Genomic DNA, 16,007 nt, shown 5'->3' with positions numbered 1-16,007 from the left:
CATTTGCAGTTTTATTATAGCCAATTTCTTATTTTCTTTTTGGCAGAAAATTTATTTGCAAAAACACGAATTACATTATTTACAATGTGTTGTTAAAAAGATTCACCGGCTATGGGTATTTGATGTTTTCGGAAAGTACCTCAAATTGTATTCCAAACTTCATGCAAATACATAATATATAATAATTTTGTCATCTTTCTCCTTGGTCTAGGCGTCTCATTTTTGTACAACATAAGAAAAATAAACCACAACAAAAACACCAAAACGTCGACTGAGATTAGCATATGACGTCATTTCTGTCAGTCAATCCCGTGTGCATGGAATTTGTAGGTACTCCGTTGTACGTAGTACCTACCTACTAATTCCATGCCCGTACGTTTTCGATTTTGTGATCAAACATGGAAATTTAAATAAAAGGTAGTATTACTGCACATTTATCCCGCCAGAGTACAGCACTGTATGTTAAGTATACACAAAAGCCTTGCCACCTTTTGCTATGTCGAGTAAAAGGTTTATTTTAGAGTACTTTCTTAATCCTTTCATTAGGTAAGCATTAGTTTGTGAAAATATACAACAGTATAGCATATTCGGGTGCCGATATATTGGGAAAAATCGTTTTTCATAAGATTAAAAAAAAAATTCGAAAACAATGGCATACGCCTCACGCTGTAAAATTTTCGAGCCAGTATACGGTCGAAAAGAAGCTCGTGAAGACATTAAAATATGGACTTTATACAGGTAAGATCTTCAGTCAAAATCAAGTTTATATTAGTTTATGACCACAGTTGACCAAAGAACATTATTTAAAATAATAATAATTATTAATAATAAAAAATAGTTATTATTTTCAAGATATTCCACTAAATCCTTCCTTTTTGCGCTCTCACCACGATCGCGTAGAAGGTATTTTTGGTCAAAAAGCTGCAACATATTGAAAATTGGCGATTTTTGCCTCCATTGGCAATGTTTGTGTACCTTAGTTGTACCAGTAGCGCCATCTGCGCTGAGCTTTGCGTAATATGCCCTATTTAATAGTGACATATTAAAGTCACAAATATTTTCAGGGTAAGGTTTGGCTCAAAAATAGTAGTTTGTTATACACTAACTAATTATACTATAATTAATATTTTTCTGATAGATATTTTCATTGTAGTCAAATACCGACCTTACAATATTTTGCGCATTTTTCTTTTATCTATGGGTATGCGACACTTCGGCATATAGATCCGAAGTGTCACTATAGGAAAAATCCGTCGAATAGGAAAAATCCATGGTATTAGTAGGTACTCCAGTACCTAATGTCCCGGGGCCCTTCTAAATCTATTGAAAAAATCGAATAAGATTGATAACTTGTCATTTTATGGATGATTAATTATGAGAAATAAAAACACATTTTAGGACACAGTTGATATATTTAACAGTAAAAAAATATTTACAGCGTATTACTTTACTAAGATGATAATATAAAATAAATTTAATTCAGACTTCGGTCGATTACGACCGAGGTACACATAAGTAATTTCCGAAAATGTTAGTGCACAAAGGTCCAAGGACTTTGAACAATCAGTAGCCGAACTAACGGAATAGAACAAAAACACTAATTTCGTTCAATCAAAACACGATTTAATTCATTCTTAAAAATCGCAGTAAATAAATACCGATGTACTCATAGATTTAGTAACTACTACATTAAGGTACAGTTTGATTATCCGATAGTGAGAAATTATCCAATTACGGTCGTGTGTACAAAAGACAGATGTAATGAATATTTGAAAAAATATTAAAATATATATACTTTTATAAACATACGATTATGTTCATGAAAAATATATATTTTAAATATTTTTTTACCACATTTGTGCAATATTCATATGAAAATATGATACTAGTAGTATACTAAATCTATTGTTGTACTAATAAGGCGGATCAAAAAGGATATCTTCAAACAATTCCTTTCTCATCTTTATTCTTCAAAAGATAGAACTGTAAAACGTATCAACGTTTACGTTAATTTCATAATCATCCCACAATAATCAATGATTACGCTATATTCAGTCATCAAATTATATATAATACAATAATAAACTAATCGACCTACCTAACTTAAATGAATGAACATCTTCAATGATAAAATTGTTTTGGAGTGGGTGCTAGACGTTTTGTGTTCAGATATATTTCAATACTAGCTGCGCCCCGGGGTTTCGCTCCCGTGGCAATTTCGGGATAAAAAGAATTATAGTTTAAAACACGGGCATAAACTGGAATAATCTCATAACAATCGGTCCAGTATATTTTGCGTGAAAGAGTAACATACATAGACACATACATCCTAACAAACTTTTGCATTTATTATATTAGTAGGATAGGATACAATTCACATGACCTGACTGAATACATTTTCTTCAGATTCTATGTATATGTATGTTTTATGTAGCTAAAGTTTGATACAAAATAAATTCATTTAATGCATTTGGAAATTGTTCCCTACACATCACAAACGACATAAGTATTTCAGATATATGACCCCAAAGGCGAAAAGGTTTATTATATATTCTTCACCCCATAATCCTGGTAGTTTAGACCATATTAATAATAAGTTTATATTGTTAATATGGACTAAACTACCATATTAATAATATGTTTATATTATTAATATGGACTAAACTACCAGGATAAACGATTCCAGTGACAAAATTGTATGTTCCACCATATCTTTAGCTGAAAGGTTACTATTAATCCGTACTGGACATTGTGATGTATAAGATCATCTCTTTCTTAGCGTGTCGACTCGTAGTGCGTTGCGTGGCGAATCATATTGGTAGACGCCAACGCCAGATAAGACGTCAATGATACAACACTTTTAAGAACATCTCATGGGAAGTGATATTTAAATGATAATATGTTTTATGATTACAAAATGCAGATGTGGTTTTATTTCACCTACATAATATCTTAGGCTTTATGTTAAAATATAAAAATCTTATGACTAAAATTCATTTTTTTTAAACATTCCTACCTAAAATCCCGAACTCTTTCTTTATACCATCTGAGAGATCTAATATTTTTATTGCGTCAAGTATACATTCATCCTATGTCAAGATTTAAAAATAAACAAAGTAATCTTGTCTTTACCAGTTGATGTGCGGACAGAATTTAAACGACAGAAAATAAAATCGCAGCAAGCCGCATGATTTCATGCCAATTTCATCAGTGCCTCTGTAAAATATTTCATAAGTTTTAACTAGAAAGCATTGTTCGCAAGCACATATCCCTTCAATGATGACCTGGGGCCGGCGAGAGGGCTGTCGGAAGAGCTGCGATGAGATGTGCGGACGATATAACGAAAGTCGCAAGTTGTACTGTACATGGATGAGAGAGGCACAGGACAGAGGTTGGTGTACACGAAGTGAGGCCTATGCTTGAAAACCATCTAAACTACAGATAGTGCTACTGTAGTATCGATAGTTTTGAGTACTATCGATAGTATCAATGGTTCCACTGTGGCCAAACTATCGATAGTGGCCTGTCGATCACATCATACTGAATCATCTAGTAGCTTAATCTGTCGAATGTAGCTAATTGTCTTATTAGTATAATTAAATAAAAATCTAGATTTGAATAAAAACTAATTTTCATTATTTCTTCTTGATCTTAAAAGTGAATATGTGTCGATACTTAGGAATCACTTTACAAGCCTGTATCACCTAACGTCCGCATCAGGGATTGGTCGTCACTTCTTTTTTGGGTTCTTCTATGCCAGTCACATTTTTCACGTCGTCCTTCGAATCTTCGGCTGTAGAAGATTTTTTTTTATAAATAATAAAAAAAAAAAACTGCGCATGACTTCATATTAATAGGAAAATTTACAAATTTTCGTGGAGGAAAAATACAATAAGAAGTCCGCCGCGTTTCGATTATTTAGTTAGATAGTAGTTTGATTTTGTAAGATAGTATTGGTTTACAATTTTAACACAGTTGCCACAATTTATTAGAAAGTAATGGTGGCCATCATTATCCACTTCGTGGTTAAGTAATATTTTACTTTAGAATACATAGGTTCAAACTAATATTAGATTTATTTTCAACAAAATTCAACAATAGCCAAAACCGTGAAAATTGTTTAAAAGTAAGGACACTTAAGAAAACATGGTCTGACAAGGGTCTGATATCATCGACGAAGCGAACACTGTAAAGTATATAGTATAGTAGAGTAGAGTAGAGTATAGTTTACCCTTGAGGTCGTCCTTGAGGTCAGTGTCCTTGTCGAGACGCGGGCGCTTGCGCGGCTGCGCGCGGTACGAGCGAGCGTCGCGGCGACCGGCGCCCTCGTCCTCGGACTCCGACAGCTCGCCCGACCCCGTGATGCGCTTGTCCTGCACAAACACATCCATCAATCTTCTTCATTTGCTTCATCACACGCTCGCGCAATCGAGACCTCGTATTCTGACTAATTATACAGATACAGAATCACGTCTTCCATCAATTACGGTGTAATCAGATTTCGAAATAGCGACTCCTAACTTCCTTCACACATCCCTGGTATTTTTTTTTTACTAATATTGTAACAATATAAAGTGAATATTTATTATTATTGAGCACTTTTGTGTAAATATTTATTTCTGGAAAGAAAAGGTAACACTGGGACATTACAACGCTAATCTCGGCAAAATAATACTGACAATGAATATCCTATCCAATACGTGTCACTTTTGCATGCCAAGAGAAACTAAGATAGTAAGACCAGATTTATGAAATTAAAGAGTAGACGTTATGATAATATTACCTTCTCACTTTGTGGTAGCCTCTCGTCCTTATCTATTTTATCTTCATCTTCAGATTCGTCGTTTACAGCATCCTCAGGAATAGCTTGGACCTGAACATTAAAATGTGGTTTTTATTAATTAAACAAGTAGAAATGAACTATTCGAAGTAACCCATATAAATAAATACACAATGTAGAAATGAATATTTTATTACCAGATATCGATTTTCGTTTCCATATGCGGCTGTTACACCCAGAAGCCTGAGACATAAGTAAATACAATACTTATAAATAATATTTGTACCTGGACTCCAGGAGCGTGCGGCAGCATTCTAAGGTTCTCAAACAATCTGTTTTTAATCTTCTCTAAGTATTCCGGCGTGTTCTGGTTGGACATGTTGCTGGGCGAGATGTGCAGCTTGAAGTCCGGCCCGAAGTACTCGAAGTAGTCGTTGTACGGCAGCTCGTTGGCGATCTCCACTCCCAGCGCCACCGACGTCTCGTACGTCCAGCAGCGGGACACGTTGCGGATTGTATAGCTGGCGGATTTACATATTTTTCTTACTAATACTACATAGACTGTTACTGTAATGCGGAAGACCATAAAAAGATCCCAATAAACATTACGACAACAAACAGTCGACAGTAAATTTAAAAACAGGAATGTTGACTGTTTCTTGTCGGAATGTTTGTTTGTGTCTTATAAATCTTGTAAATCTATTTTGAAGCAGATACATTCAGCTGATTGAACTAGAATGACAATGCATTATTATGATATGCACAACCCGATGATGTACCCAGCATTGGCTTCCGAGGAAGAAGAAATTCCTCAATGGTTACCAGCACCATCTTCCACGCCACTACATGTGGCTTCATTTTATTCATTAAAAGTTCGCATTAAGTAATATCTTCTATTAAAACTAACGTTTATGTAAAAACCTTAGTGTGTATGGTATTTAAGCAATAAGAAGCAAGAGCTCACCCGCCGCCGCCGACGAGCAGGAAGGGCAGCCCGAAGCGCTTGACGAGCTCCACGCAGCGCCCGTGCCCGCGCACCGTCAGGTTGAAGCAGCCCAGTCTGTCGCCTGCATCACGAACATTACATTGTACTGGCTACGTCCGTGACAAAAACTCTCCTCACTCTCTACCTCTCAGATTTTATTACCGTCACATATATTCGTTGCTTAAAAGTTTAAGTGGATAGCCCAATACTTAAGTGCCGGGGGCATCCATGACCAAAATAAACCCGCATTTTAATTTTTACTAACATACTTGATAAGTTACTAACATCATATGGACTTGTATATGTGCACAGTCTGAAATAAATAAATTCCTTTCATTTCATTAAGTATCTACTTAACAGAATTCAGTAATACAATTTCAGAATAAAATTTGGATTATTATAGTCCCTATATCTGTCGTCCTTGTAGAGAATACTAGTCATATATAAGCATAGCTTTATCACGCTATATTTATGCATGATTATCGTTTAAATAAAGCCCCTGCACACCGAATGCCTATTCAGCACGCATAATTTTATAGGAATTTAACGCATGTATACACGCATACGTTACAATTCCATACAAGGAATAGTGATATTGATATTGACAAATTGCTTTAAATATGACAGAAATAAAATGTTTACATAATGATATAGCTGAATTGTTACAGTCCCTGAATTGATCATAATCACCTTAAACATGTCTATTGTATCCAGATTATACATAATTATCTGACCTTGTCATCTACCCTATTTGATGTGCACGGGTCAAAAGTTCGGGACAAATTGAGAACATACTTTTTTAAGACTGTTAAAAAACACAAAATAGTAGACCTGTGAGTGAGTCGGCCCCGCACTGCAGCACGACGGCGCTGGGCTGGAAGGTCTCCATGACCTTGGAGATGATGGGCACGAAGATGGACTCGTACGAGTCGTCGTCCATGCCGTCCCGCAGCGGGATGTTCACCGCGTAGTACTTGCCCTTGCCTGCGCCGATGTCGCGCAAGTCACCTGTATACATACATTTATTTATTTTATATCATTACATAATATTTATGCTATAGTGTAGCCTTAAAACTATTTAACTATTATTATAACATATGACAAATAGCGTGAATTCAATCAGAGCATAGTAGAATATAAATATTTACAAATTCAAAATTCAACTTCATTGAATTTTGTTAAAGCAACTAACCTGTCCCTGGGAAATATTCTCCATATTTGTGGAATGACACTGTCATTACTCTGTCTGTTGTGTAGAATGCTTCTTCAACACCGTCGCCGTGGTGAACATCGATGTCGATGTACAGCACGCGTTGGTGGTACTTCAACAGCTCCAAGATGCCCAGCACTATGTCATTGACATAGCAAAACCCAGAGGCTTCAGATTTCTTTGCGTGATGGAGCCCACCTCCCCAGTTAATGCAGATTTCAGAAGCCTGGAATTACAATATTTTAATTTTAAAGTTTTTTATGATATGGTAAGGGGCAGACTTGTACAAACCATTATAAACTACCTATATCAAGTATAAACTTTTTTGTGTATATTAAATTTCAGAGCTTATATATTTATTTAGCTTATATATTTTGTAAAAAACAAAATATATTTTGTAACATTATTTTATTTGGTAAATGTTATTCTTATTTTATCAGTAATAAATTATAGCACCAAGAATGTATGAGTTCAGTGGTTGTTCCAAAATAGTTTTGTAGCTTTGAGAAATTGTTACATATTATAAAAAGTATCATGTCCCACTGTTGCACAGATCAGAACTGTATGAATGAAAGTCAAAAACTACCAGACAAATGTTTGGATGGTTTCACCAAAAGTACTAGTATTTTATAATTTAAAGTCATAAATTAACTCTATTTGTTGATTAATTTTGAATAATGTTGGTCTAATTTCTAAATAATTGCTTTGTCTTTATTGTGAATTCTCACCTGCTTGTTCAGTTTCACTGCAGCCGCCACAGAGCCTCCAGCTGACAGTTGACAAAACTCATACAAGCCATCAAATACAGGACAGTCTTCACCAACATTAACTGTTAACAAAATTAACCCCTTTTTAAGTGCACTGATGCTGACCGCACCTTATTAACATTATTTAAATTCAGTTATTATTACATTTATGGAACACCCAAGTGCTCAGGAAGTGACGCACATTGTTGGTTTTGTACAACATAATAATATATGTCTCCTTGACATATTGATCTCCTTGAGTCCTTGCAATGCCTTGTAAGTCTAAATGAGATCACTACAAGGGCGACCAATACTTTTGGAAATATATTATTATAAATGAGAAAGTGTTGATGTTTGTTACTCCTATAGAGTTCCAGATAATTTTCAAATCCACCAACCAACCCAAACCTGATAGAAAATAGGGTATCTTTATCACACTATGGGAGCAAAGCCTGGCAAAGTTAGTGTTTTAAAAAGCTGTTGTACCCAATATACAAACTCCTATGTATTATTATCATCTACTTACCTACAGACATTTTCATTTATTTGCCAAAAAGTGAACAAAATAATTTTCTTAAAATTTAAATAATTATATCAATTTTATGTGGTAAATAGATATACATCTTTATAATTACAGTAGCATAAAAATGCTTTATACTTACATCTTTGCATTTGTTTGTTATATTCTGACATGTTATCAGGTCTGATCGAGCGTAGGAACCGAATATAGTCATCTGAGTGGAACTTTGTCATCTCATCAGCTGTTGCTTTATGGGGTCTCTGAAATAAATACAATTTTGTGTAGGTAAATAGTTCTGGTTCAAATATGAAATTTAGGTTCCTGCTTGCTATACTATATGACAATGATAATTTTAAGTTTTAATGGAATACTGCCTTGTTAAGACGAAATTTTAATTAAATATTGTATGTTAATACTTAATAGGCAGTAAATAAAAAAATGTAAAATGATCACTTACATAGATCTCCATTTTTCTATATAGCCCATAATTTAGCAGTAAATTGTGAGTCATACGTATGCGATGAGGCTTCATAGGATGGCCCTGTCCATAATAATAATTTCCGATGTCACCTAAACACAGAATCATTTATTAATTTACGTTTAACCAAAATTAACTTTATAAAGACTTGTTACTCAATTCATTTGATGGCTTGACACATTACCGCCGGTACCACACATGCGAAACGCGAATGACCAATGGCGGCAAAGAACGCGTACGGACGCTATGAAATGAATCAAGTAACAATCAGTTAAAAACTACAAGATGAACATGATGAGCATTTGTTGCACTTGACCGAACGATATTTAGTATAAATGTTTTCGAACAGCACGGTTTTTTCCAAATAATGACATCGATAATAGATTCAACTACTGACGATCAAATACAGTGTTACACCAACTAATTATCAAGTGGCGGGTAACAAACTATATCACTATTTCACTTACTATCGTAATAATAACACACTCTTTTCTTGCTATGAGGTTGCATAGCCATTTTGATTATCAAAATATGAGAATTCAGCTAGCAGTTACAATATTTTATTTATTTTCAGATTTTTATCAAAGAAAGAACAACCGCTAAAAACGTTTCACTTGGTGTCATTCATGTCTTTCACTCAATCAAATCATTCACCTCACTCACTGACAGTCATTCTGACACTTCATTCACCGTTCACCTTCATCATTTCGTTCCTTTTTTGTCCAAACTTCATTTCATTCATTACTTATCGAATGAATCAATGTTTTCTTGTTCGATGCATTTATTTTTTTTTACTAAAAATGGGACAAAGAAAAACCTTTTTAAACTGACGCGAAATCACGTGGTGCGCTAACTCGTTTTGTCTTTCAAATTGAAGCGAATTGCTCACGTCATTATTTTTGCTTTCTTTAGATAGCGAAGTTGAGGTTTTTTGTGATTCAATGAGAAAATTTATTGCACCCGTGCGAAGGTGGGGCGGTTCGCCTGCTGTGTAAAGAAAAAAGTATTGATCCCAGGATTGAGCTTTGAGGTACATCGTTAGATGTAACTAGCAACAGATTGAGTACGTCCTGATAAATACCTAGAAAACCATTTTAATTTAGGTCTATTACACTTTTATATCCGTACCCACAATACGTAAAAATAAAAAGATTTTATATATAACTTTTTAAAGAAGGATAACGAAGTTTTGTCAAAATAGGGCAAATATTACGCAAAGCTCCGCGCAGATGGCTCTATTGGTAAAACTAAGGTACACAAAAATTGCCAAGGAAGCGCCAATTTTCAATATTGTTGCAGATTTACGACCAAAAATACCTTCAACGCAATCGTGGTGCGCGTTTAAAGGAAAATGGAAGGATTTAGTGGATTATTCTGAAAATAAAAACACTATTTTAGGTTTTGTTCTGAATTATTTGGTCAACTGTGGTCATAAACTGATTTTGACTGAAGATCTTACCTGTATGAAGTCCACATTTTAATAAGTCTTCACGTGTGAAATGTTCTGAGCTTCTTTTCGATCGTTTACAGGCTCGAAAATTTCACAGCGTGAGGCGAATTCTATAGTTTTCGAAGTATTTTTATCTGAAGGGAAACTATTTTTCCCAATATTTCGGCACCCGAATACGCTACATTGTTGTATATTTTCACAAACGAATGCTTACATAATGAAAGGATTATTAAAGTCCTCTAAAATAAACGTTTTAATCGACATAGCAAAAGGCGGCAAAGCTTTTGTGCACCTAACATACAGTGCTGTACTCTGGCGGCATAAATGTGCAGTAATACTCCCTATTAAAATGGAGTTCTTTTAACTTAAAATGACTGTTTTTATGACACAATAAAACCAATGCACATTCGTCTAATTTAACTGTTATTCTGCCGGTCTATCTATGAGTAATGCGATATTTTACGATTATTTTTTCGGCAATATCGTGTAAAATGGTTTTCCTACTGTGGATTATTTTTACTCTTTGGTTGTATTGAGTACAATCGATATAGATCTATTATTTCTCATCGGCATCAATTCACAACACTACAAACGTTCGATCGATCGATGACATCATTCGTTCTTTCATTCCTTTTCTTTCTCAAATAGCAGCGGTCAAGGTAAGACGCGTTTTTGTAAAATGTTATAAAATGTTAGAAATGATTTTCTATATCAATTTACTTCAAAACTTGTATTAACATATATTGTAGGTATTTGTATTATTAAAAAATGTATTTTTTGGTGAAAATTTTAACATTTAAAGAGGATTGGATTATGAATAGGTAGTGCATATTTTTTAACACGTCCATTTTGTTTCAGTTGACCCTGCTCTAATAGGAAAAGAAATCTATATTTTGTGACCTAATCTTCATAATAGTCAGAACAGCTAAAATGTAAGTTGCTAAACATATATTTATATTTTGTTACTATACTCATATTTTTGTGTGAACGTTTACATATAATAATAGAACTGCATTATTATGGAAAATGGTTAGATTTGCTTACGTCAAATAGGTAGGTATACCTATCCACCTGTACACCTAATAAAATACCTAGCAATGAAAGTTAAAGGAACATTGTTTTAAAATATTAACACTTATTGATTAAAATACTTAGGCCCTACTCATGCATTGCGCATGTGTCGAATCGATCGAGCATACACACCCTAGATAACTATCTATGCTATGATAAACTCCTTGGATAGCTAGGTACCTACCCACTCCTAGGATAGCTAGGTGCTTCCCCTATTGGTAGTTTGTAGGTACTTCAGTATAATTTAATTCAGTCCGAGAATACTAACCCAACCCAACAATGTTCTAATTTCAATAAAATTATAAGTTTTTTCTTATCTCTTATGTTCTTTTTTGCCTTTTGTTGAGCATTTGTTTGTTTTAGGTCTGGAAATTGGAACAATAGCCGTAGTGGAAACGGCGGTTCTAAATTTGGTAATGGTGGTTCCAAATTTGGTAACGGGGGCAATGGGGGTTCTAAATTCGGTGCTGGTGGAGGCGGCCGATTCGGTGGTTCGGGAGGTTTCGGAGGCAAAAAGGATTTCTCTGGAGGTCAGAACATGCGTCGTCCCAACTGGGAGTCTATGTCGCTCCAGCCTTTCAACAAAAACTTTTACAACCCACATGCCTCTGTACTTAATAGATCGCCTTATGATGTTGAATCTTATAGAAACCAACACGAGATTACTATAAGTGGGGTTGAAGTCCCAAATCCTATTCAACATTTTGATGAAGCTAATTTCCCTGACTATGTCAATCAAGGTATAACCAACATGGGCTACAAAGAACCTACACCAATTCAAGCTCAAGGATGGCCTATTGCAATGTCAGGAAAAAATTTGGTTGGAATTGCACAAACTGGATCTGGGAAAACACTGGCTTATATCTTGCCTGCCATTGTGCACATTAACAACCAACAGCCCATCAGACGCGGTGATGGCCCCATTGCTTTAGTGCTAGCTCCTACTCGAGAGTTGGCACAACAGATTCAGCAAGTCACTACAGATTTTGGTAATGCTGCATATGTACGCAATACTTGTGTTTTTGGAGGTGCGCCTAAAAGGGAACAAGCACGCGACCTCGAGAGGGGAGTAGAGATCGTGATTGCAACACCTGGACGATTAATTGATTTCTTAGAACGCGGCACGACCAATTTACAGCGCTGCACTTACTTGGTGTTGGATGAGGCTGATCGCATGTTAGACATGGGCTTTGAACCTCAGATCAGGAAAATAATTGAACAGATTCGGCCAGACCGGCAAACTTTGATGTGGTCAGCCACATGGCCAAAAGAGGTTAGGAAGTTGGCTGAAGACTACCTTGGTGATTATGTACAAATTAATATTGGATCTTTGCAATTATCTGCCAATCACAACATCTTGCAAATAGTTGATGTTTGCCAGGAGCATGAGAAAGAAAATAAGTAAGTTCTATTTTATAATTCTTATTTTTTTGTCTATATTTACATGATGAATGTTTGTGGTATGATTATCACTGATTAAATTTAATAATTATCCTCTAAGAAGATCTGAATTTTAACAATAAGATTGAAATACAAATTTAAATCTTCAGTGTCAAGACTTTTTGCAATTTTCAGGTTAAATGTGTTACTGCAAGAAATTGGCCAAAGCCAAGAACCTGGTGCCAAGACTATAATCTTTGTTGAGACCAAGAAGAAAGTTGAAAATATTACTAGAAACATTAGACGATATGGCTGGCCTGCTGTATGCATGCATGGTGACAAAACACAGCAGGAGAGAGATGAAACATTGTATCAGTTTAAGCATGGCCGTGCCAGTATTCTTGTAGCAACAGATGTTGCGGCTCGGGGATTAGGTGAGAACATATTTCTAGTATTCTTGATGTTTTTTGAAATATATGCATGTGTTCCTTTGAATGTAAAGTTATCATTTACAATAACTTGTCTTTTTATATTTTCAGAGGCACTGGCGGAAAGTTATTGTGTTCTAATTGCGTACTACCCCAAATTATTGGGCAAGCTACTGCACTGGATTTGTAGATGACAATTAGTCTGATGCAGTTGTTTACTGAGAATGCAATAACTCGTCATATCTATGGTGCCTCATATGTGCCTTTCACTATGATTGGACCCGAGGCCGGAAAGCTTGATGGTATGTCCGTACATGCGGATACACTTGAAAGTGTGGAAAACCTGGTGATGCACTAATGGTTAAATTCAAAGATTGAATAGACATTGAGACTGGTGCATCGTTGAAAAACTTGACCACAAGTTGAGATGATGATCTGCGAGAGGTCAAGGGTTTTCTATTTCGGCCAAATGGAGTTTTTAATGGGGCAAGATATTAAGTACGCATTGAATACCTATTTAAGAAATAACAATGCCCTTAACAAGACTCCTGGGTTCTGAGTGAGAGGCAGTATTTACTGTTGTTTGATTACTGTGTACTTGTTCATGTAAGTAATGACTATTGAGTTACTTCACATGACATACATTAGACTTTTTCAGGTTGCAAAGTTTCAATGCTTTTTGAAGAAATGTAATTTGAAATTGAAATTAATTTTATTTCAAATTTAATTCTGTTTTCAAGCTTTGGAACTTTATTAAAATGTATTAGAATAGTAAAAAACTCAATTTATTTCAGATGTGGATGGCATCAAATATGTCATTAACTTTGATTATCCAAATTCTTCTGAGGATTACATTCACCGTATTGGCAGAACTGGTCGCTCAAAAACGAAAGGAACATCTTATGCTTTCTTTACACCTTCCAATTCTCGCCAAGCTAAAGATCTAGTGTCTGTCCTGCAGGAAGCAAATCAGGTATATAACAAATTTATGTTATGCATTTATTTCCTCATACCTTTGGCATGGGTACGTTTCTATAGCGTGACATGAATGCAAGTATGAGGTACATTAATTACAGCTATATGCCTTCGGTGTTCACACAATATGTCTGGATCCCATCCTCAGATGTTGTAACAATGTGTATTAGTTATTATGTTTATGACTGAAACAAGAATAAACGATATATTTTTTACACATGTAATATTTGTATTTTTCTTTTGTAGACTGTGAATTCTCAATTACAAACAATGGCTGACCGTTGCGGCGGCGGTGGCGGTGGTTGGAACAGGAACAGATATGGAGGTGGTCGTGGTGGTGGTGGCACCTTCAAGCGAGGGGGAAACTTTGGTAGAAGTAATGGACAGGGCAACAATGGACACCGGAGATTTAACGATTATTAATGTTAGTGTATTTATGAATAGCTTGATTCAAGAAATCCTCATAGGAATATTTGTGTGAAAGTGTAATAATGTGTATTAGTTCTGTTTGACTCTGAAGTCTGTATTTATTTATTCAAAGGTTTGTCTTTGAGCAACACTATTTTCTATTATTTAAGTTTATTGCACTGTGATAATTTAATAGCTGTGATTCTAGTGAGGATTAGCTAATTTTTTTCATCCATTTATATAGATTCATTGCCCGTAATTCGATTTTGTGTTGCCGTGTTACCTACATTCTGAAGTTTCCGCATTCCACTGTTCCATCGTCTGGAAATAAACTAATTTTAAGGATCTTCTAGTTTTATTCGTTTTAGAAACGTACCTACCTATTTATCTTATACTATCGCATTCATTATAGGACTATCTGCGTCTCGTCGGAGTTTCAAAGTTCAGTGTTATTTTTTCTACCCGTGTATCTACCAAATTTCATAACAGGTCCAGTAGATAGAACTTTCGCATTCTTAATACCTTGATTGGGATACATACAGTAGGTATCTAGTGATTGATTAGGTACACCTACTACAATAGTTGAGACGTCTGGCTCAAATAAGACTCATATGATTGCCGCCACCTGGCCAAATGGTGGCTCCACCGTAGAGCACGACATTTCACGACGTTAGGCATTTCACCGCGACCCCCGGCCGGCCTTTCGGCTCCGACCTGGGCGGGCAGCAAGCACAAGTGGCCCGGACCATCAAGCCCACTCCGCACACCAGTCAGAAAGCTGACGGGGGAGCTGGTCCGACCGCTGGTCCTGTAGGGACTGGACTGTAGCTGTCACAACACACACAACAAAATCCTGGGTGCCACAGGGCACCCAAGTCTGCCTCTGTACGGGTGCAAGAGGTGATAGGCAGGTGACACCCACACATTGCGCCCGATACAGAGGCAGCCACCCTTCGGCCGCAGAGGTCAGGGGGATCGTCGAGAGACATACAGACTCTCATCCCCTGCGGCCCCACCGCACCGTGTTCAGCGCCACGGTCGCGCTGTGGTCACGGAGGACAAACCGCCGCGACTCCACCTCTGGTCCCCTCTAGTTTCCACATCCAAAGGCTGGTGGCGAGTCACCAGCCAATGGCAGTACTACCGAGGGGACCGTCCACCAGGCCCAGAGCACCCACCAAAGTCTCTGGGCCTTGGGTTCCTCTTGGTTCACCGGGGTAGCTGGTTGTGTCAGACCAGCCCCCCTGGTTACTAAGCCCCACCATCGCGACAAGATGGGAACCCGTCGGGGGGGGTACATAAGCTACCCTGCATGAACCTTTATGGCACAGTAAGTTGAGTTTGCAATGAATTTGGGTAGGTTGATGTGCTGTTGACTGTACATTGTTGGAAGCATGGAATTAGTAGGTGCTACGTACACGAAGTGCATACTAAATCCATGGTTGGAAGCATGGGATTAGTAGGAGTACTTACTAATTCCATGGGACTACCAACGACAGAATATCTTTCTTCAGTGTTGCCAGCTTAGCAACTTTTAGATTTACCTATTTTTTAGTGACAGACAGCTACTATTCAT

At 36.4% G+C, this 16,007-nt stretch overlaps 2 protein-coding genes across 4 annotated transcripts; one reads left to right on the top strand and one right to left on the bottom strand.

Annotated features, from left to right (window-relative positions):
* Window positions 1–1,392: 1,392 nt before the first annotated feature.
* Window positions 1,393–9,360, bottom strand: HDAC1 (Histone deacetylase 1). The gene is made up of 11 exons (XM_053750235.1): window positions 9,187–9,360; window positions 8,699–8,811; window positions 8,384–8,501; window positions 7,704–7,804; window positions 6,958–7,201; window positions 6,597–6,773; window positions 5,745–5,847; window positions 5,067–5,301; window positions 4,784–4,873; window positions 4,232–4,373; window positions 1,393–3,793 (listed from the first exon to the last, which is right to left on the bottom strand). The coding sequence occupies exons 1-11, from the start codon at window positions 9,233–9,235 to the stop codon at window positions 3,717–3,719; spliced, it is 1,449 nt and encodes a 482-aa protein (XP_053606210.1). The 5' UTR covers window positions 9,236–9,360; the 3' UTR covers window positions 1,393–3,716.
* Window positions 9,361–10,757: 1,397 nt separating this feature from the next.
* Window positions 10,758–14,776, top strand: LOC128672813 (ATP-dependent RNA helicase p62-like). Of its 3 annotated transcripts, XR_010370004.1 has the most exons (7): window positions 10,758–10,828; window positions 11,028–11,101; window positions 11,604–12,641; window positions 12,816–13,054; window positions 13,160–13,654; window positions 13,843–14,021; window positions 14,270–14,776. XR_010370004.1 is itself a non-coding variant. In XM_053750233.1 (6 exons), coding segments are annotated over exons 2-6 (1,635 nt in total). In that variant the 5' UTR covers window positions 10,763–10,828; window positions 11,028–11,099; the 3' UTR covers window positions 14,447–14,776. The 3 variants fall into 3 exon arrangements, 2 of the variants coding, with proteins under 2 accessions (XP_053606208.1, XP_053606209.1); XM_053750233.1 differs by lacking the exon at window positions 13,160–13,654 and having other exon boundaries at window positions 10,763–10,828; XM_053750234.1 differs by lacking the exon at window positions 13,160–13,654 and having other exon boundaries at window positions 10,827–10,914.
* Window positions 14,777–16,007: the final 1,231 nt, after the last annotated feature.

This window comes from Plodia interpunctella, chromosome 10 (assembly GCF_027563975.2).
Source record: "Plodia interpunctella isolate USDA-ARS_2022_Savannah chromosome 10, ilPloInte3.2, whole genome shotgun sequence".
In the NCBI taxonomy this organism is placed as follows: domain Eukaryota; kingdom Metazoa; phylum Arthropoda; class Insecta; order Lepidoptera; family Pyralidae; genus Plodia; species Plodia interpunctella.
The sequence above is the reverse complement of the archived record's forward strand: the minus strand, read 5'-3'. Positions and strand labels throughout refer to the sequence as shown.